The sequence below is a fragment of the Dromiciops gliroides genome, chromosome 2, assembly GCF_019393635.1.
Source record: "Dromiciops gliroides isolate mDroGli1 chromosome 2, mDroGli1.pri, whole genome shotgun sequence".
NCBI classification, from domain to species: domain Eukaryota; kingdom Metazoa; phylum Chordata; class Mammalia; order Microbiotheria; family Microbiotheriidae; genus Dromiciops; species Dromiciops gliroides.
Window position 1 is genome coordinate 449,912,045 of NC_057862.1, and position 27,324 is coordinate 449,939,368.

Here is a 27,324-nt window from a genome sequence, read left to right on the forward strand (position 1 = left end):
TTTGTCCCTATAAAGAATAAATGAAGGACAAAGTCCTCCTTTTACCTCACACTGACCTGAGGTCAGTCAGCCGCTGCCATAAGACATCAGCTAAAATTTATTTGAGTCTCACTGTTATATTTGAGGAAATGGCTAAAAAGCACCGGTTGACGGAGACAAGAGGTGATTGCTCTATTCCAAATTGGTACTTGGAATGCTGGGGGGGAGGGGGCGGGAGGGTATTCTGAGCTTTCCTCTGTCTTTCCCTCCCTGAAGACCTACCTAAGGACTCGAGACATCTGCCCGCAGGCTAGGTGAGGAGCACTCCTAGTCCACTCCCCCTTGCGCCTTTAAGCTAGCCCAGCATTACGCAGATTTGCCCCGACACACACAGACACAGACAGAGAGACAGACACACAGACACACAGACACACAGACACAGAGTTCGAATCCTAGGGCTTTAGCCCACTGCGGAGGAAGTTTCCAAATAGGATAAGCCTGTGGGGAATGAGTCAGGAATAAAAGAGCCTGCCATTGACAAAACCAATTCTCTTTTCCCCATTCTCGACCATCTTCGCCACCTCGTTCAAAAAGACAGGGACAGGGACGTTTAGGTATTCCATAACTGAGAATAACATTCATTAAGCAACTACTACATAAGTTCATGAAGTCACTGCCACCGCCACCGCCACTGGATGTATTTTCCTTCTTCCAGAGTCTGTGTGCTTGTCTGTGTCTCTCTGTGTCTCTAGTCTGCGGGTGGCGTGTGGTGGTGGCTTTTGCTGCATTCGGGAATGCACTCTGTCCCTTTAAGAGTCAGTTTCACCGCCCCCCCCATTCATTCCGCCCCCCCCCTTTTCCTCGCACTGGGAGGGAGAAAGGAGGGGGTGCGGGGGAACCTCGGTAGGGATTGGTGCAGCCGCCAAGGCTAGAGGGGGGCTCCTCTCCTCCTTCCTAGACTCCCCCCCCTCCCCGCCAGTGCGGTGGAAAAGGGCAGTTCCGTCTAGCGCTGACGTCAGGCCGTCTGCCTGCCTCAGTCCCGTATCTCCATATGAAACCCAATCTCCTTGGACTTGAAGGAGGAGGCGGAGGAGGCGGAGTGGCGGGGGAAGCCGCCGCCGGGAGTCCGTCGCTCGGTCCGGCCAGCGCAGTAACAGAGTAGTAGCTAGGCGCTTTCAGCCGGCGCTGGGGCAAGGGAAACTTACCGAGAGGCTGGAGAGAAGGGGAGCCGGGGGGAGGGAAGAAAGAGCAGCGAGGTCCTCCCCCCTGTTTGACTGTTTCTTCCCCCCACCGTTTTTTGGGTTTTGTTTTGTTTTATAACTTAATTTTTCCAGAATCGTATTTTTTTTTAAGAGAGACAAGCGCATTGCCTTCTCTTCCCTCCTTGGGCTGGAGCAGCGGCAGCCGCAGGATCCTCCTTTATGTGGTGCCTCCCGGAGCCCCCCTCGCTCTTCTCCAAGTCCCCCGTTTTCCTCTCCCTCCTTTTTAAATGTATAACTTAATGGGTCTCAACAGCACCGCGGCCGCCGGGCAGCCCAATGTGTCCTGCACATGCAACTGCAAAAGGTCTTTGTTCCAGAGCATGGAGATCAGTGAGTATCCTATCTCCCTTCGCTTCTCGCTCGGGTTCCCTAGGTCCTTGACCCCCAGAAGCCTCCAGACCCCTTTCCTGGGGGACCCCTTGTCTTATAGCCTTTCTCCTGCTGCGCTCTCTCCGGTGTTCTCTCCTCTCACATCTTTTCCTTTGCTCGCTTTTCTCTTCGCCTCTTCTCTTTTCTGCCCATCCTCACTTTTCTCCTCCCTTTACTCTCTTCTCACCTTTACTCTTATCCTAACCTATCCTCTCCTCACCTCTTCACACCTCCGCGTTCTTCTTACCTCACCTCTCTTCTTCTCACCTAAGCTCTCACACGGCAGTCCTCTTTCCTCTCGCTTCAGATTCCCCTTTCCCACTGGAGGTGCGGGGTCTGTCTGTCTGTCTGCCTGTCTGTCCGTCCCGTATGTCTGTGTCTGGGATGTTTTCTGAGCCTGAGAGTGCTTTCTGTTCCGGTTTCTCCGCCTCACAGCTCAGGTAGGGGTTCAGGAGTCTATGACTTTTGGAGAGGCGGAGGAAGAAGGGCCATGGGGCAGGTGGTGAAAGGATCACTGTGGTCTAGTTGCTCTCCCTGGTGCTTCCTGTCTCCAGATCCACTTCGGGACTGGGGGCCCTGGACAGGGCTCATCTGCTGCCACCCGAGTCGTCCCCATTCTGCCCCATTCCGCCCAGTTCTTCAACCCCGGGGACAGCGTCTACCCGGTCGGCCCAAGCCGCTTCTCGCCCCCGGCGTTCCCTAGATTGTCACCTCCAGTGGGGCCCTGGACTGGGGATGGCCAGGGGATGGGGTGTCCAGGCTTTGGAAGCTCTGGTTCCCCGGGGCCGCCGTGGGGAGGGAGGGAGCTCGGCGGGAAGGCGCGCACTGCCGCCGCCGCCGCCGCAGGTCTCCAGCTGGCGCGATTCCCGGCTTTGTCCCCACGGTCCCTGAGCGAACTCAGCGGGGTGTGAGGAGAGGAGAGAGTGGGGCGGCAATGGCCAGGCCCTAGAGCCAGTTAAAGCTCCAGCCCCTGGCATGAGCAGTCTGCCACGACCCCCTACCTTACCCCAAGAGAGCTCCCCTCTACAGGTATCGGTCCCTGAGCCTAAGAGACTTGATGGATCAGCCTGGAGGAGGGTTTGTTTCATTGGGAAAAGTGCCCCTCTTCCCCAGTCCCCTGGGACTGTCTGGTTCGCTGCGGCTCCCCCCTGTCATCACCCTCCACCCCCTTACCCCTGCCGCCTGGGTGAGGGGGTGCCTTCTACAGCTGCGAGTGCTCTGGGGAGCGCTGTGTGTGTGTCGGGGAAGGGGGGGGGGAAATCAATGAAGTTTCCATTTTACTTCCCTAAGGGGCAATAATGATGGAGCAATTAAACGGCCTCCTTATCAACTTAGCTGGTAAAAATGCCCTTCCAGACAGACGTTTGAGAGAGACAGTGAGTGTGTGTGTGTGTGTGTGTGTGTGTGTGTGTGTGTGTGAGTGAGTGTGTGTGTGTGCGCGCGCGCGCGCGTGCGTGTGCGCGCCCTGCCGGTGCGCTTCTATAAATAGCCCAGGTCTAGGCAGATTGGCAATGTCTAGCCTGGACAATGGCTACACGAACCCAAGTTTAGGGCACCTTTTGTTGATGCTGGTAGTGCCCTTTGGGGGAAGGACAGGAGCCAAAGCTATTCTGTCTGCTTCATCTTTCAATTGAAATGTCAGGAAAAAAAAACTCAAGACAATTGGAAAATATCCATCATACAGGGACTAAGAACCTCTCCCCCCTCATGGGAGCCCCTAGACATCCCAACGGGTAACCTCTTACCCCTTTTCAGGTGCTTGTGTTTTTATGGCCCCCTAACTATTTGGGGTCCTTTATTTGTACAAAATTCCTGCCCCAAACACTGAAATACATATGTGTATATGAATAACACAGGCACACACATATTTTTTTCTCTTTTTTCCTGAAGATTAGTCAGGGAAGACTACTTTGCACAAGCATCTTCATATTCGATTCTCTTAACAATGGTTACTACCATTTTATAGCACTTTAAGGTCAAGGATTTAGAGCTGGGAGGGACCTTAGAGACCATGCAATCCAACATCCTCATTTTACAGGTGAGGAAACTGAGGCACAGAGCACTTGAAATCACTTGCTAAAGCTCACACAAGATAGTACATAGTAAAACTAAGATTTGAACCAGGTTTTCTGACAACACATATACCCCTTTTTCTCCTAAGCTATTCTTTGCTTCAGAACAACATTGTGAAGTAGCTAGGATTGCTATTATCCCCATTTAAAATGGAGGTTGGGAGAGACTGTGACTTGCTGAGACACACACTCAAAACAAAACCTAGGTCTCCTGACTTCAGGTCTAGTTCTTAAATGTAATCATTCCATCAGAATGTCTTACAGTCCCTTCATGTGCTTATGAGTATACACTAATAACCAGGTAGAATTTTTGTTTTGGGTGTTGTGTTTTGGGTAAAGTTGGGGGAAGGCAGGTGGAAGTTTATCTAGGCTGTGTCCCCACTTCCTCAGGTCAGGGACCTGCTTTGGTATACAGATCCAAGTGGTGCTTGCAGGGTCATGGGAGTACCACATTCATTAGCCAGGGCAACATGGTGTTGCTACATATTAGACAGAATGCTTGGCCAAGATTGCAACCTCACTGTACAGTACTATGCAAAAGGTAAAAATAACAAGGGGCCCTGCCTTCCCAGACAGAAGAGAAAGCAGAGCTGCTGTCAAGAAATGTTGGTTTGCTTTGGTTACGAGAGTCCAGACATCCCACTCCATTCCCTCCAAATAATTAAAGTCCTTACTAGGGCTCTGGGAAGAGTCCTTCCTTCCCTTGGCCTTTAATATTTTTTCAATGTCAGGGCAGCTGAAGTGGCAAAATAGCCCACTTAGTTCTCCAAAGGGCCTTTTAAACTCCTGAGACATAATTAAATGCCTGTGAATATTATTAAAATATGTTCACATGTGTTTAGAAACAAAATCTCACCAATTTTAAAGGGCTAGCTGCATTTTATTTCATTTTGTCATAAAGCATTATGCTGGAGGGCCACCGAATTGCTGTTAGCATTAAATGATATGTCAACCCTGTGATTTTGTGTTCCAGAGCTTTATCATCTTCCTTTTCCTCAAAATCCTTTCAGGGTCTTACTTTTTTTTTAATTCATCATTTTTATTTCTGTCCCTTCCTCTCAACTAATCAGCCATAATGATGTTTTGGCTGACACGGAGACAGTCTTGTTAATTTAGTTGTCTGCCCTAACTGTCTGCTCTTCCAAATAGACTTCATTTCTCACTTCTGATGAAGTGAAGCTCTGGGGAGGCTGACCTACAAGGTTAGCATGGCTCACACTTTTGCCTGCCTCTTAGGTGTTCTAATTAGTTCCTGCATTCAATATATTTTTTAAACACAGCCTTTAATTATTTGAGGAGAGAAAGCTGGAAAGGCAAGGACACATCTTGAAAATGTTTATCTGTTACAAATACTAATCAGATTTCCCTAAAATGTTGTGTTAGTATGAATTAAGTCCAAATGCCCTGTGTTCAGGTTTATCTTTTTGCTGGGAGGAAGAAAATTTGGACAGAGTCCTAATCAAAAGCTATTTTGTGTACGATTCATCTCAGATGTATTTTCAAATAATAGTTTACAGTTGGATTTAAGAACAAGGCACTTGAAATGGGTCAGGCTTGTAATTTTCATTTTTAGTTAACATTTACAAGGAACATGGTTGACAGAGGTACTGGGCAAGCCATTTTTTTTTTTCTAGACTGTGTGACCTTGGCTAAGTTCTCTGGATTTAAATTTCCTCATCTATAAAATAAAGGGATTTGGTCAGATGATCTCTTCAAATCAAACAATCAACAATAATTTATTATATATCTACTAAATAGCCTGCATTGTCCCAAACCCCAAGAATACAAATGCAAAACTCTTCCTGTCTTCAAGGAACTTAAATTCTCTCTCTTAACAGTCTATCTTCTAAAATCTCTTCCAGCATTGTCATTCTATGGTCCTTCTATGTTTTCAGGTCCCTTCTCTCTGGGTGAATTTATATTCTACATAGGGACCCTGCCCTCATGGAGTTAACACCATTGGGAAGGAGATGACTCATACATGATAGGGTCAGATGTTACTCCCACCTTGGGGATGAGTTCCTGGCTTCGTGTTATCCTTAGGATCATAGAATTATAGAATGTTGGAACTGGAAAAGACCTAAGAGATAATCAGATGAGGAAACTTGAGTCCCAGAGGAGTAAAATGACTTCGCTAAAACTGCAAGCCCAAATTCCCGGAGGTTCATTCTGTAGTTCTTTGTACTGTTACACTTCCATGACTTTAGAAAAATCAGGCTGGCTCTTTATGGGGAATACTAAAAAGCATGTCATCCTAGCTTTGAATATGTCCTTTGCAATATATGTAGATTTAATCTGGCTACCATTCAGACAAAAACTAAACTGGATTGTACTGTTCATATAACTCCAGCGGGCCTGGGTAGGCCATTAGATGTCTTTGACTAGCCAATAGGGGATGGTTTGAGAGTCAGAAAATGCAGGATTTCATTTTAATAGTTTGCTACCCTGAAAACAGATTGCAATGGAACACATCTCTTTTTTAGGAAATGGGGGGTGGTCACTGGGATTAAAAGTTGCCAAGTGCTAACAGACTTCAGATCAAAGGACAGATGTTTAAACTGACTACTTTTGAGGAAAGAACTGTTCTCCTGGCAAGTTTTTGTTTTGTTTTGTTTTTTGGAGGGGGGCGGTTCTCTGATTGACTTATTGGCTTATTATTGAAGTTTCTGATCAGACAAATGCAAAGAAAAATCTTAAAACTGTGGATCAGAGGGAATATTTTGACACGAACATCCATTTATTCAACAAGTATTCCTTGAGCACCTACTATGTGATTTGGTTGCCTGTTTGGCACAGAACTCCTGTGAGCTGAGCTCTTACTTGAATGTGGACTGCCTTTACAGCAAGGCAGAGCTGGGAGGAAGCTAGAGTGGAATGGAAGAATCTCTGAATTTGTCATCAGAAGATGGGGAATTTGAATTTTGGCTCTGTTTCCTATTCAGCTGTGTGACCTTACACAGGTCACTTTACTTTGCGTTTGAATTGCTATATAAATGTCAGGTATATAAGTCTGGTTCTTCAAAAAATCCTCTACTGGCCAGAATCCTGCCATTTTGGATTCTTTTTCCAAAGTAACACTAAATGACTTTATTGTCGGTGATTCAACTGGATCACAGTTCTATAGAATCATATATTTGGAATTGGAATGGACCTTAGAGGTCGTCCAATCCCAGACACTTCCTTTACAAGTGAAGAAACTGAGTACTAGAAAGAGGGTGAATGACTTGTCAGGGGCTACACAGTTAAATAAGTAACAAAACCAGGATTCAGACTCGTGGCTTCTGACTACAAAATCAGAGGCAGAGATGGGATTTGAACCCAGTCCTCTGGCACCAATTCCAATACTTTTTCCACTATATCCTACTTCTAACAGTCTTATCCAGGGATTGGCGAACTATGGCCTATAGACCAAATCCTGCCAGCCAATTGCAATTTGCTGACCCCCCACAAATCAAACATTTGCTTTCTTGACAGTATAAAGGGTGTACAGTTAGTATTTTGCCATTAAAATTGTCTGGTTCAGTTCCTTTTATAAAACCTTCAAATTAAGTCACATCCTCCTACCCCTGGGGATTCATTACCAAGTATTTTTGGGGGGAGAGTTCTCTTGATTGGATAGAGGAGAAAGAGAAAGACCTATTAAATTATTTGTGTTTGTATCTTTAAAAAAACCTGGTAATTCAGGATATGGGATTTGATTTGTTCAGTAATGGTGTTCATTAAAAAGGTATGTAGTATAATATCCAGTATTCACGACTGCAGGGTTGACCACAAGGGCTTTCTGCTGCTTCAAATTCACACACACACAAATCGACTCAGGCTTGAAGGGTTTGCCATCTGCCTAGGTTGAGGAAGTCCTGGCATTAACAAGAAAGGATCTGTGATTTTAAGTATTAAAGTAAAAAGAAAATCATGCCAATGAATCTCTCCCCCAACACAACATGCTAATATATTCTAGGGAGGAGGTGGGGTTGGCCCAGATATTTTGAGGCCATCTTGATTTCCAATGGCTTTCAGTTCTGGGCAAATAAGGCAACTGGTTTCTGTGAAGGAATTAGGCTTAAGGATACAAAAGCAAATGTTGAATTATTCCAGGCTCAAGTCTGGCTTTCTCAGTGACTCAAGAGATGAATCTTCCTGTAGCCATACCAGTCTCTCCAGCCACCATTTCTCCCCACCCCCACTGTCCTGGTTAAGCCAGTTAAAGGGTTCAGGGTAACAGGTCAGGGGTGACCTCAATGTTTGCTGAGTCTCTAAATAACTAATTATTCCTCTCAACAAACACAGTCATGCTACACCCTTCTCACTTTGGTGGCCAGCTTCCCAGTTCTCTGGAAATGGTTAAAACCTCTTTTTGATGAAGGGAAGAGAAGAAAAAAACCCCACAACAAATGGCTCCTGGGTGAGTTGTGTAAATTTATGCAATAGCCTTTCCAAATGAAAGAGTCTTGCTAAGTTGTTCCTGGAGTAAGGCTTCTCTTGTGCCAAAGCTGCTTTTGTGGGGGTGGGGAGGGGCGTGAGGTGGGGGTTGATGCTCTCCTCTCCAAGGCTCTGACAGTAGAAGTTACCACGGCCCACATCCAGGGACAAGTGGAAATACATAGTATTGGGTCTTTTTCTGAATAACACCCAAAACATTTAGAATTATCTTTAATCCTGAATTCTTTTACTGATGGAAAACAAGATGTTCTGTGTCCTTTTGCAGCTGAAGGAGCCTTTGGGGTTTTGTTTTGTAAAGGTTACTCGTTTTCAGCCCCCAGAGGACTACACCCTGCCTGGGTGGTTTTTGCATAGAGAGGTTTTTCATTTCTTCCCATTTTCGGGTACAGTAGTATTTCATCTTAAAAAAAAAAAAGCTTACAGATGGCTCTGAGTCTAGGGGTCATGCCAGAGAAAGAGAAGACACTCTTATAAATGGATTTCTCAATTCCAGTCCCTTGCCAGCCTTTGGCTCTCCTCATGCTACACTCATGGGAAGAATGAGCCTGAATTGACAGGCCATTTTTAGAGTTGTTGTCAAGTCAGTTGGTGTGCTCACATTCGTGAATGATGATGACACCTTCCACCTGCCATCAATTAGGATTGTAGGGGTTTTCCCCAGTAGTCGAGAAGGGCTACAGTGACCAATCTATTCTCTCACCGGTCTCCCTTGTGACAAGCCACATATGTGAGTCTGGTGCCCTACACATATTAGGAACTCAGTCACTTCAGCTGCTGGTGATGAGTGATACAATCTTTGGCCAGGGAAGGAGGCAAGGCTACCTTTTTCATATGGGGGCTTTGATCTTGGCTTTCTTAGTACCATGCTCTAAACATTCAGCTAACTTACAGAGACCAAAGTACCCACACTCAAGAATTTGTTTGGCATATGTTTGGCTAAGCCTCTCAAGAGGATGTCAGTATTGTTGTTTCAGGGCTTTTTCACTTAATTTGACTTGGAAGCAAAGGTAGAAAGACACAGGACTGAAAGAGCCCCCTGATCTTCCATTCATTCCAAAGTGTCAGTGCCACTCTAAGTTGAGGGAACTCCCATAGATTGCTGTAGATAATGATAGGAAAGTGAGCAGCCATGCGATCTGACAATTATCTATGGCTTAGAAAGGAAGAACGGTTTCAAACCTCAAAGCCCAGGATTATAGGGAGATGGTTGTATAGTGACTATGCTTTCTTTGACAGACACCGTGGCATAGGAGGCCGACCTATGTTTAAATACTGTCTCTGGTAATTTTACTAGACGCCTGACTGTGTGCAAAGTCCATTACCCTTGTTGTACCTCAGTTTCCTGATCAGTAAAAGGGAGCTAATATGGATTATTTGTAGTATTTCAAGTGTTGTAAGGTTGCAACGTAACAGTGGACGTAAAGTGGTTTGTAAACCCTCATGCTCTATGTAGATGTCAATTATTATCATTAGCCTGCTTAGGTTATGTATCTTGCGGCACTATATCCAAATCCTGAGGCATGGACTAAAACATTCCCTTGACATGCCAATGCCTGAAATGATTTTCATTGCAAACCACTTGACGGCTTATAGCTAACTCTTCCCTTCAGTGAGGAGGGAAGGTGACATTAATAAGCAGATTTTTTGACACCTCATTTCTTGTCAGCCTGTAGCACGGAGGTGTTTGTTACCAACCAGAATATGTCATTTTGGAAAAGTTACCATGGGTTTTCATGAAGCTTCTGGAATTAGCTTGCCAACATGGGGTGATACTGAAAATTAAACCCCCTGTACATTTGAATGAAAGACTTGGTGTCCCTAGACTCAGGTGGCGGAGTTCCAGTCTCTCTGAAAGTATCCCATGACACTTCCTCATTTTCTGATCTTTAATATTTTCTTTGCAAGGATCATTAGAAAGTAATTTAAGTTGGACCCTAAAACTACCTGCTGGCTCAGAGATTACAGATTTAAAGCTGTCAGGTAACAAATATGGAGATTATCCAGCCCAAGGCTTCTTTTTTTATAGATAGGGAAACTGAGGCCCAGAAAGGAATAGTAAGTGGTGAAGTCATGACTGCAACCTAAGTCCGCTGACTCCAAACCTAGCATTTGGTTCATTTCAGTGCATGGTTTGTTGGTAGGGAGGGAAGAGGAGAGAGAGTCCAACAATCAGTTACTTGTTGCAGACATTAAAAAAAATAATTGGAAGGATTTTCCACTCACTTGGCACTTGCCTTTTTGTATGCATGGGTGTTGTTTCCACAGCCAGGTTAAACTTTTCTTTGAGAAATTAGGGATTGATTTTTGTACAACTAGATAGTGAATTCCTTGAGGAGTTATTTATTATAAGTTTGGGACCTTACATACATACAGAAGGTGCTCAATAAATGCTTGACTTTTGACAACCATGTTTGAATTTACCTTTCACCTTGTTTTTAGATTTAGGGCTGCAAAGGCATTTTAGAGCTCTCCTAATCCAAACTGGAACCCAGGGAAACGAAATGACTTTGGTCAAGGTCACTCAGGTAACAAATAGGAGAAGCAGTATTGGAACTCAGGCTGTCTGTTGTACTCTTTCTACTGAACCTTGCGGATTGTTCTGGTATAGTCTGGAGCTGACTCTGTAACTTCCTATATTTCTGACTGGGGTGAGGAAGATGTGAAAATAAAACAAATGAAATTTTTCCTAAATTGAATCCCAACAATCAGTCATTAAGCCTTGGTGCTCAGAGTGAAATATAGGGGAGAAAAGAGGATGGGGAACAAAGCCTGTTTAGGGGACTGGACTTTATATGGCCCTGGTCCCAATTAAACATTCCTTATGAAAAAAAAATTGTTTTAAACATTCCTTATGAAATCAAGCATATCTCCTCCTTCCCCCATTGCACTTTGCCAAACTGGGTAGGTTTGGGTGTTTGGGAAAAGTGAGCATCCATTTACGGCAGTCTGGGGAACAGAAATCAATAGAAAGTAGTCCTTAAGCAGGAAAACTCTGTTCATTTTGACATTACTAAGGGCTTCAGGTCTCTACATGTGCAACCACCCACCAGTCCATTACAGCTCATTTTTTGGCACTGGACCTGCACATGATATTTATGGTGACAAGAAAACCTACCTCCCTGAAGGAAGCAACAGGATGTAGATTCTATGACTGTAGGCTTTGACTTCACCAAATGAAAATTCTCTCCTGTGTACAGTCATTCCTTTTAGATATGACTTGGATACATTCCTATTAATCTTATCTCTTCTCTATCTAGGGTGTAGCACATAGACTTGAAAAGGACACTCCAGCCTATAATACCCTGAAGCTTTCAAGGAGTTAATGTGTGACACACATATTTGAATGAATTTTAGCTTGTTTTCACAGTTACCAGACTAAAACCAACACATTTGAAGGGCCTGCGGACTTAGGAATATATCAGTCTGTTCCTGTTCAGTGTCTCACTCCTTTCAAAGAATTGCAGATTTTTTTTTTAAAGGGGGCAGGGAGTGGAAAGGCTGGGGGTGAGGGCAATAAATTGGCTTCGAATCCCACAAAGTGTTTCAAATGAACTGCTGCAGATTTCAGACGTATTGGGTAATTCAAAGAGGAAGACTTTCTTTCCAGACATATTTCAGCAGCAACCATTTATCATTATTATATATCAGTGAGCTTGGGGAGCTACTTTTTACTAAGAAAAAAGGCTTTAATTATTGGTAACAAGCACAATCCCGAGACAACTTTGTGATCTGATTTTTTTTTTTTTTTGGCATTTTCTCTGTTGCAGAGGGGTTTTTTGTGTGTGTGGTATTTTTTGTTCTTTTTTTTTTTAAACCTCCTCAAGACAGCATTGCACTAATTCTCTTCTCCTTAAAGAACCTTTACCCTTATGGAGATGAAACCCAGAAAAGTCTTTCCTTTGCCCTACTACAGTGGATATACTTTGGACAAATTGTCAGATGCCACAAAGTCAAGAGTGGCCACCTCGGACATAGTAATCAGGAAGGCTGAACGTTTTGTCCAAACAGGTTCTGTTTCTACCAGCCTCAATTTCCTTTAGGTCTTTGACAGATTGTATTGTGCAGTGTTTCTGCCTCACATCCTTCCTAGTTATTCCTGCAGCCCCTTTTGGCTGGAATTGAAATTAGCTTCTCTCCTTCTGTTGGCACATTCCTACCATAGCAAAAGGAGATTTTGTTGGTGATCTTAATGACAATCTCCTAGGACTGGGGGCGTGAACATTTTCCTTTCCTCCCTTGATGATTTCCATAGCTTTCCTAAAATGCCACTCGTCAGCATCTGAAGTAAAAGTTCACTCAGATAACCATTTTTAGATATTGTTTTTACCCAAGACATTTTTTAACCATCCCCTGAATATATCTGGGAAAAGATAAAAGGTTATCTTATAAACTGAATAACATAAGACCTATTCAGACCAGTTTTTTGTCCCCTGGTAGGGCTAACCAAGTCCCTGCAGGATTTTGCTTCATCTCTGAAGAGTAGAAAGAACAAGATATTCTATTTAAATGGAATTTGTTTTTCATTTAAAAAGGTGGTGGTATAATGGCACCTTGATCCTACAAAGGCTTTTTATTGTTGTTGTTGCTAAAATTAATCATTGAAGACATTATTAGAATCTCTTTTGATAGATGAGATTTCTTTGCTTTTTAGTACAGAATTTTTTTTTTTTAAGTGAGGGAATTGAGGTTAAGTGACTTGCCCAGGGTCACACAGCTAGTAAGTGTTAAGTGTCTGAGGCCGGATTTGAACTCAGGTACTCCTGACTCCAGGGCCAGTACTGTGCCACCTAGCTGCCCCCTTGGTACAGAATTTTCAAGTAGATGTGTGCACAGGGCAAGAAGAGATCTTTAACCGGCATAATCCGGCCCCTCCCAAGTACATCTTCAAAACTTAAAGCCAATATAGCCAGTGTCTATGCAAAGTCACAAAAGCACTGTGAAAAAGTGACAACTTCAGGCAAAGGTAGCCTGGGCCCTCCTTGAGCATGCATGTACTGCCTGCCCTGACTGAGGCTCTCCAGTTCATCATAGTTCATCACAGTTCATGGAGGGACCTTTTTCACTCTCTTTGCTTAGGAGCTCCCTTCGGAAAAGACTTGTCTGCATCAATATGTGCTGATGTGACGGTTCAGACAGGTGTGCCAGCTTAGGCGGCAGGCTAAAGTCATGAACCTTCTCCCACCTTGGGATCCTACAAGCTACTTGAATTGGCTCTCCAAAGGAGAGGCTTTGCAGTCAAGGACAATTATGGTGGTGTTTTGTTTGAACTTTTTTTCTCCCTTTTTATCTCATTTTCTCAAACCAATCTGCCCTTTAGGCATCAAAGTTTTCATGCTAAATGATCTAGAAGATGGCTTGCCCATGTTGATTAAATTCCCAGGTGTGTTGCATAATCCTCCCTCCTAGTCACCTGGCCTGTGGAGACACGGCCCAAATCTTTGAGGTGAAGCCTGGCTTTACACCCCATCTCCACCCCCAAGTGCTTTTAGTGCAATAAGGGTTCAGCTGACAGACAACTGAAGAACGGGATCAGGTACAATAGAAACCGTTCCTGACATCAACTCTTTGAGGACCATGTGCCCTCCCAGGGCCCCACCTGAGCCAGGTGGCATGCGTTCAAAATGGATTTACCTAGGCTGGGAAAGGGAACGAGCCAGACTCACTGGCCTAATTTGGAGGACACATTTTTTCTTTTGGATTCTATACGGTCAGAGCACATACCACTTTTTTGAGTTTGCATAAATTTTTATAGGATGTAAAGCATTTGATCTCAAATCTATCCACTAGAAGGAAGTTAAAAGGCTGTGTGAAACTTTTTGTTTGATATGCATCATAATCCCCTGAACAGAAGGACATCTTTCTTTGTTACTATTCTGCCTCAGAGTTAGTTATTTCTTTCTTGGTTTCAAGTTGTTGGTTTGGGTGGGGGTGGGGGTGAGGATAGGGAGAGGAAATGTGCTGAGTGATTCAATAAGAATTTGTTACTACTTAGACATTGGCTAACACTAGGTGAATATTTATTCTCCATTTTCAGAGAACACACAAGTACACACCTCATTAACAACATCTATCCTGTGTAATCGAGGCCTTGGAAAATAAAGCCTCAAAAACTATCTTTTCCAAAGATGGAGAAAATGAAATGATCTATCACTGGAAAGAATCTTGCGCCTCATTTTATTTATTTTTTGCTCCCATTTTCTTCTCACCGGCTGATCTGTTGTAGCAGGTTCGTTACTCTATCGCCTAAAACAATTTAGTCAGTAATAATTCTGTAAACCGATGAATCAACTTTGCGCAAACACCCTGAGTAATTTCTTTGTTCTTTTCTTTTTTACTTTGTAATTGGTGTCTGTAGAAGCCCGGAAGGTTTGGTCTTGTGGAAAGCATGATTCATTTATTGGTGTCTGTGCCGCCTAGTTATCATTCAGGATTTCCAGAGTGCCTCAGCAAGCCAAGGGTGATTCATACATGGCTAAGCATACGAGCAAATGGGGTCACGGCCATCAGCAGAAACTTTTCTAATCTATTTATGGTATGGGAGAAAGAAGTGGGTGTATTAAGGATGATGGGATAGGTGTCAATTACATTGGTGCATAGAACCGATTAAGTAACACTAACCATCACTTAAAAACCGCTTTCTGTCCACTGCCGGCAATCGTTCCAATAGATCACAGCTAAATGCGCTCATATCTGTTTAGTGTATCAGCCTTGTGTGTTTATGGACGGCGGTTTCTTTAACGGACAGACATGATACTGGGGAACTTGTTGTCCCCACAGGACCCAGAGGTGAGCCTGAGTTGCCTTTGCCAATCAGACCTGCAGACTGGTGAAAGCAAGAGTTTCAATTTTGTTGTTGTTGTTGTTTGTTTGTTTGTTTTCTTAACCTAACAAGTATATATCTCTGGAGACTACTTGAGGAAAACAGTTGCAGTAAGGTTTGCAAGACTTTCAGGCCCAGGCATTTGTCTTCAAGAAAGACTCCTCATTTTCCACCCATTTCACTAACAATGGCAATTATTAGCTATTTGCATAATACTGCAAAGCAGGATAAACTCACATAGTGGTGCTGATTTAATTTAATTATAATAGTTTCTGCTCTGGATGAAATGGCTGCTGACTTTCTTGGTTTTGGAGGGATAAATGTCTGTTTCTTCTTGATCCAGAGATGGCAATGATGGATGAGGATGAGGGTGAGGATGAAGATGGATGATGATGATAACTCTCATTTCTCTGACACTTTCACATTTACCAAGCACTTTCCTAAAAACAATTCTCAAGGGTGGAAATTGCAAGTGTCATTATACTCATTTCTTAGAAATGGACACTGTTAAGAGGTGGGATGATTTGCTCAGGATCACATAAGGTAGGTGGCACAGTGGAGAGTGCTTGGCCTAGAGTCAGAAAGACTCCTCTTCCTCAGTTTAAATCTGGCCTCAGGCACTTCCTAGCTGTGTGACCCTGGGAAAATCACTTAAGCCTGTTTGCCTCAGTTTCCTCATCTTTAAAATGAGCTAGAGAAGGAGATGGCAAATTACTCTAGTATCTATGCCAAGAAAACTCCAAATGGGGTCATGAAGAGTCAGACATGATTGAAAAAGGACTAGACAACAACATAACAAGTACTTATAAAGGCAGACATTTTGAACCCAGATCTCTTGACTCCAAGTCCAGTGTTCTTTTTGCCACCTACAAAATTCAGTAAACTTTCAGTTGACCATGTTTTCTGTCTCCAGACCCAGTGGTCTTGCCATCATCCCGCACTGTTCTCCTTTGTGGGGAGGGCCCCTGTCGATAGACTGTCAAGCTGTTCCCCCTGGCCCTCTGCTTAAAATCATCATCAATCTCACTTTCTGTCAGATTTAACAGAACCAAACTAGGTTCAGTTCAGAATTTGACAAGCTCCAGTTCAATCCAGATACTGGTTTTTCTTTCCTATCTTCCTTCCTTCCTTCTTTCTTTCCTTCCTTCCTTCCTTCCTTCCTTCCTTCCTTCCTTCCTTCCTTCCTTCCTTCCTTCCTTCCTTCCTTCCTTCCTTCCTTCCTTCCTTCCTTCCTTCCTTCTTTCACGGGGCAATGAGGGTTAAGTGACTTGCCCAGGGTCACACAGCTAGTAAGTGTCAAGTGTCTGAGGCTGGATTTAAACTCAGGTCCTCCTGAATCCAGGGCTGCTGCTTTATCCACTGCACCACCTCGATACCCCCAATCAATCCAGGTACTGTTAGTGTGAAAACCATTACTTAGAATGCTTGATTAAGCAAGACCCTGTGAAATACTAGTATAATAGCAAGAGCTCTTTTCCAGAGATTTGGAAAGCTCCTTCATAGAGTCCATAATTTTTCCTATAGCATAGCAACTCTTTATTTTTCCTAGTTCTTTTAATTCTATAACTTTCAACCTTGCATAATGAGAAAGGAACTTAATCTGGAATGAGACCTGAATTAAAATCTCCTTTCCTTTTATTACCACCTATGGTATGGGATCTTGGGCAAGTCATTTACCCCTCTAGGCCTCAGTTTGTTTTCTGTAAAATGGGAAAGTTGGATTAGATAATCTGTAAGGCAGGTCTGTCTTCCTTAAAATGACTTCTAGGGCCATGCAAGAAAGCCTACAATCCCTTCTTCCTTCAAAGTACCTTAGGAACTCTTAGCTGGTGCCTGACATTTTTGCTGTAATGGCCTCATACCTTTAGCTTAGGGTAAACACCCCTGGAAGGAGTAATTCTTTGAGCTGTTATCAGTCCATAGTGCAAAGGAGTTTGAAATTCTTTTCTGAAAATAGGTTCTGGCAAGTGGAGAGGATATCAGGATTCTGGGTTTGATATAGAAAAAAGGAGAGAGTTGGAGGAAACTGAGGGTCAAAACAAAGTCAAATTCTATGTATTCACCCTTTTGCCTCAGGTTGGCCCTGGTGACCTTCCCAACCTTTCTGCCAAGTTTGGATGCACCTAATAATCCTGCTAGAACCTGGAGTTCAAGCAACAGAATCCAGTCACTCAGCTAACTCTTTGGTCTCTGCTAATTCATCTGACACTTTTGGCCTTTGTAAAGGCCGTGTCTTCTGATGAAGAGAGCCCTGGAATCAGAGTCCCAATACCCAATACCCAGGTTCAAATTGCAGCCCTGTCACTTACTACCCTCTGAGCCACCTCAGTTTCCCCATCTGATGAAGTGGAGATGACGGGCTTGTCATACCTACCTCCTAGTGTCCCTGGAATTAAATGAGCTAATACATGTAAAACAGCGGGGAAGCCTCAAAACACTTTGTAAATGTAATTAATTCAGCTTCAAGCTAAAGGGAATTTCTGAACGAGGGCTGCCATCTTTTAGTAGGCAGGAAAAAACCCCTGTACAGTCGTTACAACCCTCCTGGAAGGATTTCAGATGCAGTGGCAGCCAAGTCACAGGGGAGGAGGAATTTTAGAATATCATGGCCTTCAAACGTCTGCTATTATGAAAGAGAAAAATAGGTGGGTGGTCAAGTTCTGGGCATGAAGGGATCTTATTTAGAGGGCCTGGGGAGCAGAACTGTAATCTGTAGGAAAACTGAACATAAAGTTAATGTTAGAGCTGGGAGGAACTTTAGAACATTGAAGAACACAGACTATCAGATCTAGAAGGAACCTTAGAACTTAAACATTCAATGTCAGAGCCGGGAGGGACCTCAGGAATCCTCCAGGCTTTTCATTATCCATGTGTGAGAAAATGGAAGCCCAGAGAGTAGAAATGAGTTGATTAAGGTTGCTCAGCTAATTAATGTCACCAGGAATACAAATCCAGGACTTTTGATTCTTCCTTCATGGTTCTCTCTGTGAAGGACTTTTGACTGTTGTCTAAGAGACAGGTGAAAGAACAGGACGAGTTTGAATTCTATCCCAAGATATTCACTAGCTGTGTGACTCTGGGCAAGTCTCTTCATCTCTCATAGCCTCGGTTTACTCATTTGTGAAGTATCCAAAAAAATGGGACCCAGGGGTAATAGCATTCACCTCTCAGGGTTCTTGTAAGGAGATAGGTAAGAGAGATAGGTAAGGAGATGATAGGTGTAAAGGGCTTAGCACGTAGTAGGTGCTTAATAAATACTTATTCCATCCCCTTGTTCCCTTTTGAGCCGCATGTTAAGAAATAGGCCAGACAAGCTGACAGCACTCACATTCCTTTGTGGGCTCTACTTCTGCCAGTTTTGCAGGTCAAAGGTTTACAGCAAAGCCAGGTCTTTGCTGCTTATCGAGACAATCTGTCTGGCAAGTCACACCACCCAGATTTCCTTTATGTCACAGGTGAAAGCTGTTTGGGGGCAAAATGAAAGGGATTACTGCCTCTGTTCCTTACCTCACTTTGCAGGTATTGGCAGGGGCTGTGTTGTCAGTGTACCACAACCACAAATTTATTAGGGTCAGTCAGTAAGTATTTGTTAAATGCTTTCTATGTGACAGTCACTGAACTAAGGCAAAAAGTCAGTCCCTGCCCCGGAGGAGCTCACAGTCTAGCAGCCTCTGCCCCCGGAAACACTAATGGCTTGGCTCATCACCACTTGTCCCCTTGTAAAAGATTCTCTCCCCCATCTCCCTCCTCCTTTTCACTAGTGAGGAAACAGTCTGAGAAAGTGATTTATTTTAGGTCATGCAGCTACTCCATAGCAGAGTAGGGATTTGAACCTGGATCCTCTGATTCCGAGTTCAGCCCTCTGCTACCTCTGGTGTGGTCCAAGATGCGGCCTCACATTGCCACCCAGATCCTTGGGTGTTCACTTTGCCAGAGACATCCAGCAGTTCATAGCACAGCCCAAAGCATGAGACTTCTACCAGGGACTGACGAGACACAGGGGAACAGAGATAGAGACACAGGGAAGGGCACCCAGGTAACCAGACTCCCCAGAGTTTCATGGCTATGTGGCTGACTTGTTCTCCCTCCCATGAGGACATGCAGCTCTCACAGTATGAAAGCTAACTTGGGGAAGACCAAGCCAGAAGCCTGTACTCTCCCTGCTTTTGTCCCCTACCTGCAGGAAGCTTCAGAGAGGGTGCCCTTGCTGGGGTCAGGGACATTGTCAAAAGTTCTTGGCTCCTCTGTGCATAGCCTGTGCACCAAGAAAAGAAAAAACAATAAAATAAAAGAATACTTAATTTGTCAGACCCTGATTCTTAGTCGTTTAGTTAATAGGCATTTAGTAAGCACCTACTGTGTGCCAGGCATTGTTGGTAAGTAAGCACTTAGCCATGTACAAGCCTCTTAAAATGAATATACTTTCTGCCCAGTGACAGAAAACTACGATAAAAACCCCACCCTTTTGTGAGACAAGCATATTCATTTCATGTAGGCTGGCCATCAACCTGTCCATTTCCCTTTTCATTTCATCTTGTAGCATGTGGGGGAAATTAGTCTTCAAAGTGGTATGTTTGCTGAAATACCTTGGCTCTTTAGAATATTTCATACCTGCACTGGGGGAATCTGAGTCACAGACAAACATTCTTGTTCATTAAGTCTGCCAAGCCCAGTGGGACAGTCTTTTTCAGACTGATGAGGGACAAAGCTTCCTGGGCTCTAGGAAGGTCTCAGTGCCCTCTTCCCTCTGTTGGAAGCTCCCAATACCTCCCAGGAGTTCTCCAAGATGCCCCAAACTTTAAGAAGCCAGTTATTTCTTACCCTATGCTTTCTTCTGAGCAGACCCTAACCCAGGTGGCCTGAACTTGCCACTACACATAAATTTTTATCTCAGCCTCCTAAACAGGGCAGGCTCTTGGCAAAATAGTGAAATTGAGACAGTTTTTCTCACCCCCATGCCCTTTCAGTATCTTATGCACCCACAAGTTGCCCTGGGATGCCTACTGTCCTAGAATCAAATATAATCATTTACCTGTTAGTAGTTTATAGATTTCTTTTGTCAGGAGTATTTACTCTTTTAAAGCAGAGGATGTAAAAAGAAATGCTTAGTTCAAAAGAGTGAATCTCCAGTGGTCAAAGTTTGGGCACTATTGAACCTGGAGTTTCAGTCCTCATTACTTCACACCTATACTTCTAACCATATTTGCCTCTTAACTAATCTCCTTGGCTCCACTCTCTCTCTCTCACCTATCTGTGTTTCATACTATTCTTTTAGTAGTTTTCCTAAGGCAGAACTCTGATAATGTCACTTGCTTTGCTCAAAAACAGGGCAGCTAGGTGGCACAGTGGATGGAGTGCCAGCACTGGAATCTAGAGTACCTGAGTTCAAATATGGCCTCAGACATTTCCTAGCTATGTGACTCTGGGCAAGTCACTGAACTCCATTTGCCTCAGTTTCCTTATTTGTAAAGTGATCTGGAGAAGGAAATGGCAAAACACTCCAGTATCTTTTGGGGGGGGCAGGGAAGTGAGGGTTAAGTGACTTGCCCAGGGTCACACACCTAGTGTCAAGTGTCTGAGGATGGATTTGAACTCAGGTCTTCCTGAATCCAGGGCTGGTGCTTTATCCACTGCGCCACCTAGCTGCCCCTACATCCTAGTATCTTTGCCAAGAAAACCCCAAATGGGATCACAGAGAATCAGACATAACTGAAATGACAAGGACTGCTCAAAATCCCTTCAGTGGTTTCACATTGGCTACAGAAGCCTGACGTTCAAGGTCCTCCACAGTCAGGCTCCAATCTGCCTTATCTCAGGTCACTCCCCTTTATATTTTCTATGTTCCAGTGACCTGCCATTCTCATCCTTTCTCCTCCTGTCTGTTTTTGTTTTAATCAAGTTGTGCCCCATTACTGGAACAGACACCTACAATCTCTTACCTATTGAATTCTCTCCATTCCTTCAAGGCCCAACTTAGATAACATCTCACCTCCACAGTAAAACTTACCCCCCAATTTCTTATAGCAGTTTTCCTAGATCTCACCTCTGTACTTACCTCTTTCTTATTACATCATAGTTATTTGTGTCCATGTCATTTTTACCATATTGGACTTTAAGTTTCGGTGTCATGTCTATCTTTGCATATCCCTGGTGCCTAGCATTGTGTTTTGCAATAGAAGGTGCTTCATAAGTGTTTGTCAAATGGATTAATTAGATACTTTTGGAAAGGGGGCTACTACAGTGCCAACACATGCCCATATTACCTACTGTCTCTTCTGGCTCTGTAGCCACACATTGCAGATTAGTCAGAGCCCTATCTTCTGAGACATTTCAGAAGCATCAAGGAGCCTACTCATGCTTCACCCCATTGGAGTTCCCTGTACATCTCATCCTGGTCTGCATTCTTTCTTTCATAGGCCATGAAGATGTGGGTGATCCCAGACAGGTATGAATAATGTCTCAAGGAGTTAGTCATTCAGGCACAGTTAGTTCAATGTTGCACATTCCTTGTGATTGGATCCCACATGAAAATATTCACTTAATCTTAAAATATTCAAAACCCATTAGAGATCTGCAGCTGTGTGACTGTAGCCTCTGACTCCTGGTAGACCATATAGTTGTCCCTAAGACACACATGCACACTCATGCATATACACCCTGACACTGTAAGAGGCACAATGGTCTAAGAAAAAAAGGGCATAAATGACCTTGCTTCTAATATTGTCTCTGTATATAGGAGCTTCCCCTTTTTGGGCTTCATCTTCCTTCCTTCCTTTCATTCATCCTTTCACTCATTCATTCATTCATTCAACAAACATTTGCTAAGGTCTTTGTGCACACCACTGAATACAAAGCTCTAAGAGAGATAGAGAATTGAGATGAGGTACCATCTTTGCCCTCATACATGGTTTATTGTGAGGATGATGTACAAACATAGATAGTTATAATTTGATTCAGTAGTAAATGTTTAACAACTAGCTCTCAAAAATGTATACGTGACACTCTTTTAAATTTAATCTGTATTATTGATGTTTCTCCATTACTTTCTTGAGTTTAGACTATCAACAATATAATAAATCAAGCCCTGGTTTATAGGTGATTTCTGAGGTGTAAATGCTCATATTGCAAATTTAACAATCAGCTCTCATGACCTGGCTAGATCTGGCTCCAGCACATCCCCCATGTGTACTAGGCAGTAGAGACACAAATACAAAAATGAAATACCCTCTGCCCTCTAGAAGCTCACATTCTACTGGATATCACACATCCTATTGCATGATAAGTTCATTGGAGGGTTGTGAAACTCAAATTCTTTACCTAGAAAATGGAGAGGTTGGGCTAGATCAGAGTTCTTTGCCTTTTTTTTCCTATGATGGGACCCTTTGGCCCTCTGGGAAGGTCTAGGGATCCCTTCTTGGAATATTGTTATTAAATGCATAAAATAAAAAATGCATGGAATTACAAAGGAAACCAATTACATTAAAATAGAGGCATCACTATTTACATAGATGGATAATAGATGATAGATATAGATAGGTAGATAGATAGACAGATAGACAGATAGACAGATAGACAGATAGATAGATAGATAGATAGATAGATAGATAGATAGATAGATAGATAGATAGATAGATAGATAGATAGATAGATGGTTTTAATTCACAGGTCCCCCAGTTTCAGAATCCCTTAATTAGAGTCCCTTGTGGCTTTGATGATTTTTTTATTCTTAGATTCCTTGTTACATGTTCATATCTATCTGGGAATATGGGCACGCTTTATCACCTAATCCTGATAAACTATTTTTGTGGTCACCCTCCCCCATTTAATCTTTGATTTCTTTTAACTTGTTTATTTCTTTTTCTACCCGGATCCCAAATAGGCAGGGATGCAGTATCTTTTCTCTGCATGTGTGCTTTAATAAATAATTACAGATCCTGTCCCTCATGCGGAGTTCAAGAAAGTATTTAGCAGTTTGTACTTCTCAGATCACCCAGGCTTTTTAGGTTAAGGTGAGCACTGTGCTAATGAGGTCGAGGTCTTGAGCTTGTGCCTCATCTGGGACGCAGAAAAGAGAAAAAATCAAGCCCTTTCCCACAGATTTGTACCTTGGGCTAATTGATGCTTCCATTTGACTTTTCACAGCTGGAACTAGCCAAGAGTGTGGATGGTTTGGTGTAGTCTTTCCCCACTCCCTAAAGAAAACATAGGTCTTACTGTTTGGAGACCAGTAACACCTTCACCTGAGTTGAGCCAATTTTTTTAAACTTCAAGATTTAAATATTTAACCCCCTACCTCAAATAGTTGGTTTGATAATAGTAATTACTCAGATTTTGAAAAAAGTCTTAAGGTTGACCAAATGCTTTTTCACAATAGCTCTGTCAAGTCAACAAGCATTTATTAAGCACCACTATGTTCTAGGCATTATGCTAAGCACTGGGAACCCTGTGAGGTACATATTGCAAGTATTATTATTGCTATTTTACTTTGGAATAAGCTGAGGCTAGTGAGGGTTAAATGATTTGTCCAAAGTCCCATCATTAGTAAATGTCAGAGTGGAAATTAAATCCCTGACTCCAAGTTCAGGGTTCAGTATTGAATGTGACTATGGACAAATCACTTGGACCTTTCTGAGTCTTTATGTCACACCCCTCTTCCCCTCACCCACCCCTCTCCCCAAAATTCTTCCCCCCAATATTCTTAAAGAGAAAGCACTCCATAAGCCTGTAAAATACCATAGAAATGGGTGTTTTTCTCCCTCTGGTTCAGATGGATATTTATAAAGCAGTAGCAACTTTCTCACTCTTTAAAGACAAGGACAATTAGGAAATAGAAGAGACACAAGTGTATGTGCCCGGGAATTCTAGATTTGGGGTTTCTGCCATTCACCAGGCTTCCTTTGTGCTCTCTTATCCTAGCCAGGGACTCACAGTGGCCACTGCTCCCCATTACTTGGTGATTGCTGGGAAAAGTGGAAGAGGAGAAGTCATTGGGCATACATTCCGTGTGGCCAATCGGGCATGCTAGCTGGCGGGGCTTTGGATAGAGCCACGTTTATTTCTGCTATTTTTAAACCAGTTCTGGTTGGGGGGGGGGAGAAAAGAAAAAAGCTTTTTTTTCCCTCCGAAGACTCTGTAATTATGGCTGAGAATGAAAGCTCTTTAACGATGTTAAATTTCTGGCAAATGGAGGAGAAATGAGCCCTGAGAAGATGAGGGGAACGTGGGACAATGGAAATAAGAGGTCACATTGAGATCAAGGCACGGACCAAAGCACTGGGGTGCTCTCAGTACCCCAAGCCCATTGGCCCACATGGACATTTTGGTCCCAAGTGAATTGGGATCTGCTGGACAGGGAGGAAACTGAACTACCGGCTTCCTGCTAGCCTTTTTGCTGATGAGGCAAGTAAGAGCAAAGCTGCTTTCTATTAAGTCTTAATGTCGTTCTCTGTCTCTGTCTTCTCACTTCTCTGGCTCTGACTCACATTCTTTTTCACAGTCACTCCCACACTTCTGTCTTCTCTGTTTCTGCATGTGCACTGGTCTCTCTGACTCTTGTGGTCTCTCCTGTGTCTCTCATCCTCTCTGTCACTGCCTCTTTGTTTCTCTTTCTTTCAAATTCTTGCATTCTCTCTCTTTCTCTCTCTCTCTCTCTCTCTCTCTCTCTCTCTCTCTCTCTCTCTCTCTCTCTCTCTCTCTCTCCTTTGTCTTTGTCTCTGCCTCCCTTATTTCTGTCTCTGTTTCTCTCCCTCTCCCTCTCTCTTCATCTCCAAATTTCTCTGTGTCTCCTCTCTTTCTATCTTTCTGTTTGTCTTTCTGTCTTTATCTCTGTGTCTCTGCCCCTGGTCTCTGTCTCTCTGTCTGTTTTTTTCTGTCTCTCTGTGTCTGTCTTTCTATCTCTATCTCTGGGTCTTTGTCCCTGGTCTCTGTTTCTCTCCCCTCCCTTTTTGCCTCTCTATCTCTCTATGTGCCTTTCTGTCCCTCTGTCTTTGTCTCTATCTCTCTCTTCAGCCTACCTCTATCTCTTCACTCCACCCCCACCCCCACCCATGTATGTGTCTCTCTTCTGACTAGCTGTCTAGGAATTTTTATGGCTAGCACATACTCCTTGAAAGACCAGTGAGAATACTGAAGATTCTAAGCATGGGAGTGGTGAGGTACATCCTGGAGGATCCCAGGTATGACCCACAGGCAGAAACACAGTGGAAGCATGGGGTGATTAGTACTCAGAGGAGGCAGATTTCAGTTTATCATACCTAGGGAAGGGCCTCTTAACAATTAGAGGTAATAAACAATGGGAAAGGGCTGCCCTACCCTGAGGTAGTGAAGCCCCTGTCACTGGAAATGTTCGCTTTTCACATCACAATTTCAGCCAATCAGTTTAGTTTCTTAAAATTTTATTGCTAGCCTTTGTTCCAAACATACCTGTCTTTCCTCCCCTACCAATTGAGCCATGTCTTATAACAAAGAATAAAAATGGAAAAGGGGAAAAAAGCAGTTTAGCAAAACTAACTGATATATCAATGATGTCTGATACCCAGTTTCTCCACCTCAGCAAAAAAGGGAGGGAAGTCTATTTTCTTAACTCTGCTCTAGGACCAAGCTTGGTCATTATCATTATTCAGAATTCTATTTCATTTTTCCCCCTAGTTCTTTCCATTTTTTCCTCATTCTGCTTGCTTCACTTTGCATCAGTTCACACAAGGCATCTTGCACTTCTCTATAGTCAACATTTCTTACAGCACAGTAAAACATGACATATACCAGTTTGTTTAGCCATTCCACAGTTATTAGGCATCTGCTTTGTTTCCACTTCTTGCCACTGGTCAGTTTTATTTTTAGTTTATTCCATTTTATTCCATTCAAGTAAAATGTTCATCTAGAAACCTCCCCCTGTTCCCCAGTCTAGTAACAAGGAGCTCAGGAATAGTTACATGTTTGCCCACTCTATTATTCTTGGACAACTTATATTCAGCTGAAATCTCCCACCTCCAGGATGGTGCTGGAACAGAGATGATTGTTAAATTTTCAATGTGAACATTTGCCCCTCAGAAATAGGCAAACACTCCACATCAAGGCTTGGTTTAATGCTTTATTCATTATCTAGACTTAAGAAAGTGATGGAGAAAATGTTAATAATGTCAATAAAATTTAAAAGTATGCTGTGCATAGGTATTTTTTTTCTTCTTGGTAAACACTTGGTAAACCATCATGCCCCTGCTTCTAGTGATTGATCCTACTTTTGTTCTCTGGAAGTCTCACAGAATAAGCAATCATTCCTACTCCGACCATATCACTTCTTTACTCCTAAAACCATCACTGGCTCCCATAACTAGTAGGATAACATATAAACTCCTCAGCCTAGCACTATTAAGTCCTTCTTCAATCAAACTCCCACCTACCTTGCCAGCCTTATTTCCCACTACTCCCTTTCATAAACTCTATATTCCAGCCAAACTGAACATCCTGGCTATTCCCTGAATTCCATTTTTCATCCTGTGCCTCTGTACATTTTCCTGGAACACATTCACCTCATCTCTGTCCTGTAGAATTCTTGAATTCCTTCAAGGCCCAGCTTAAGTACTTTTGTCTCTTTTGGGGGAGCCTTTTTAGATCTCTTATTGCTTAGTGCTTCCATCTATCTTTCTCAGTTTTCCTTATAATATACTTAATTGTATGCATGCCATACACACCCAGCAGAATGTTAAGTCCTTGAGGGAAGTGACCTTTGTTTAATCTATATCCCCAATACAGACCATAGTGCTTTGCATATAGCAGTATCTTAATAAACACTTGCTGAGTTGAGTCTTCCACAGATAGTTGAAAAATCTGATATTATCCTGAAAGTTTATTTCTTAACTTCAAAAAGAACCCTAATTTTAGCACCCAAGGCTAGATTTTTCCCCCCAAGTGTCCAAGCAGAGCACATGTTTAGGAATTCTTTTGCTAAGTGGCTGATTTGGGTCTCAGACATCGATCATGTGAAGATGGGGCTTCAGTATAGATTCCTAGACCCTTAAGGTCACAGACCCTTTCTTCTCAGTCCTTTGATGCTCTCCCAGTCACAGCCTGGTACAGAATCAACATCAACCATCCCACAGTGTTTGAAAGAAAGAGTGAGTGAATTAATATAAGAAGGAAGGAAGAAATTTCCAGACAAATGCTATTACAGCAAAATTTAAAAGGGAACTGATCTGTAAAAAATGATGATAATTCATATCTCTATAGCTCTTAAAAGTTTACAAGGCACTTTTCTCCCAACAACCCTGTGACATGTAGATAGTATATTATTATATCTCCTTTTACAGATGAGGAAAATAAGATTCATTGAAGGTTAAGTGACTTACTCAAGGTCATATTAGCTAGGACCAAGGTGGTGTACCAT

The 27,324-nt window shown here is 43.1% G+C and overlaps 1 protein-coding gene across 2 annotated transcripts in view; it reads left to right on the plus strand.

Annotated features, from left to right (window-relative positions):
• Positions 1 to 959: 959 nt before the first annotated feature.
• Positions 960 to 27,324, plus strand: part of PMEPA1 (prostate transmembrane protein, androgen induced 1) — a 94,108-nt gene continuing 67,743 nt past the window's right edge. For both annotated transcript variants that reach the window (XM_043987917.1, XM_043987918.1), the window contains exon 1: positions 960 to 1,571. In XM_043987917.1, the coding sequence (XP_043843852.1) occupies positions 1,469 to 1,571 (103 nt within the window). In that variant the 5' untranslated portion in view covers positions 960 to 1,468. The remainder of the gene's footprint in view (positions 1,572 to 27,324) is intronic.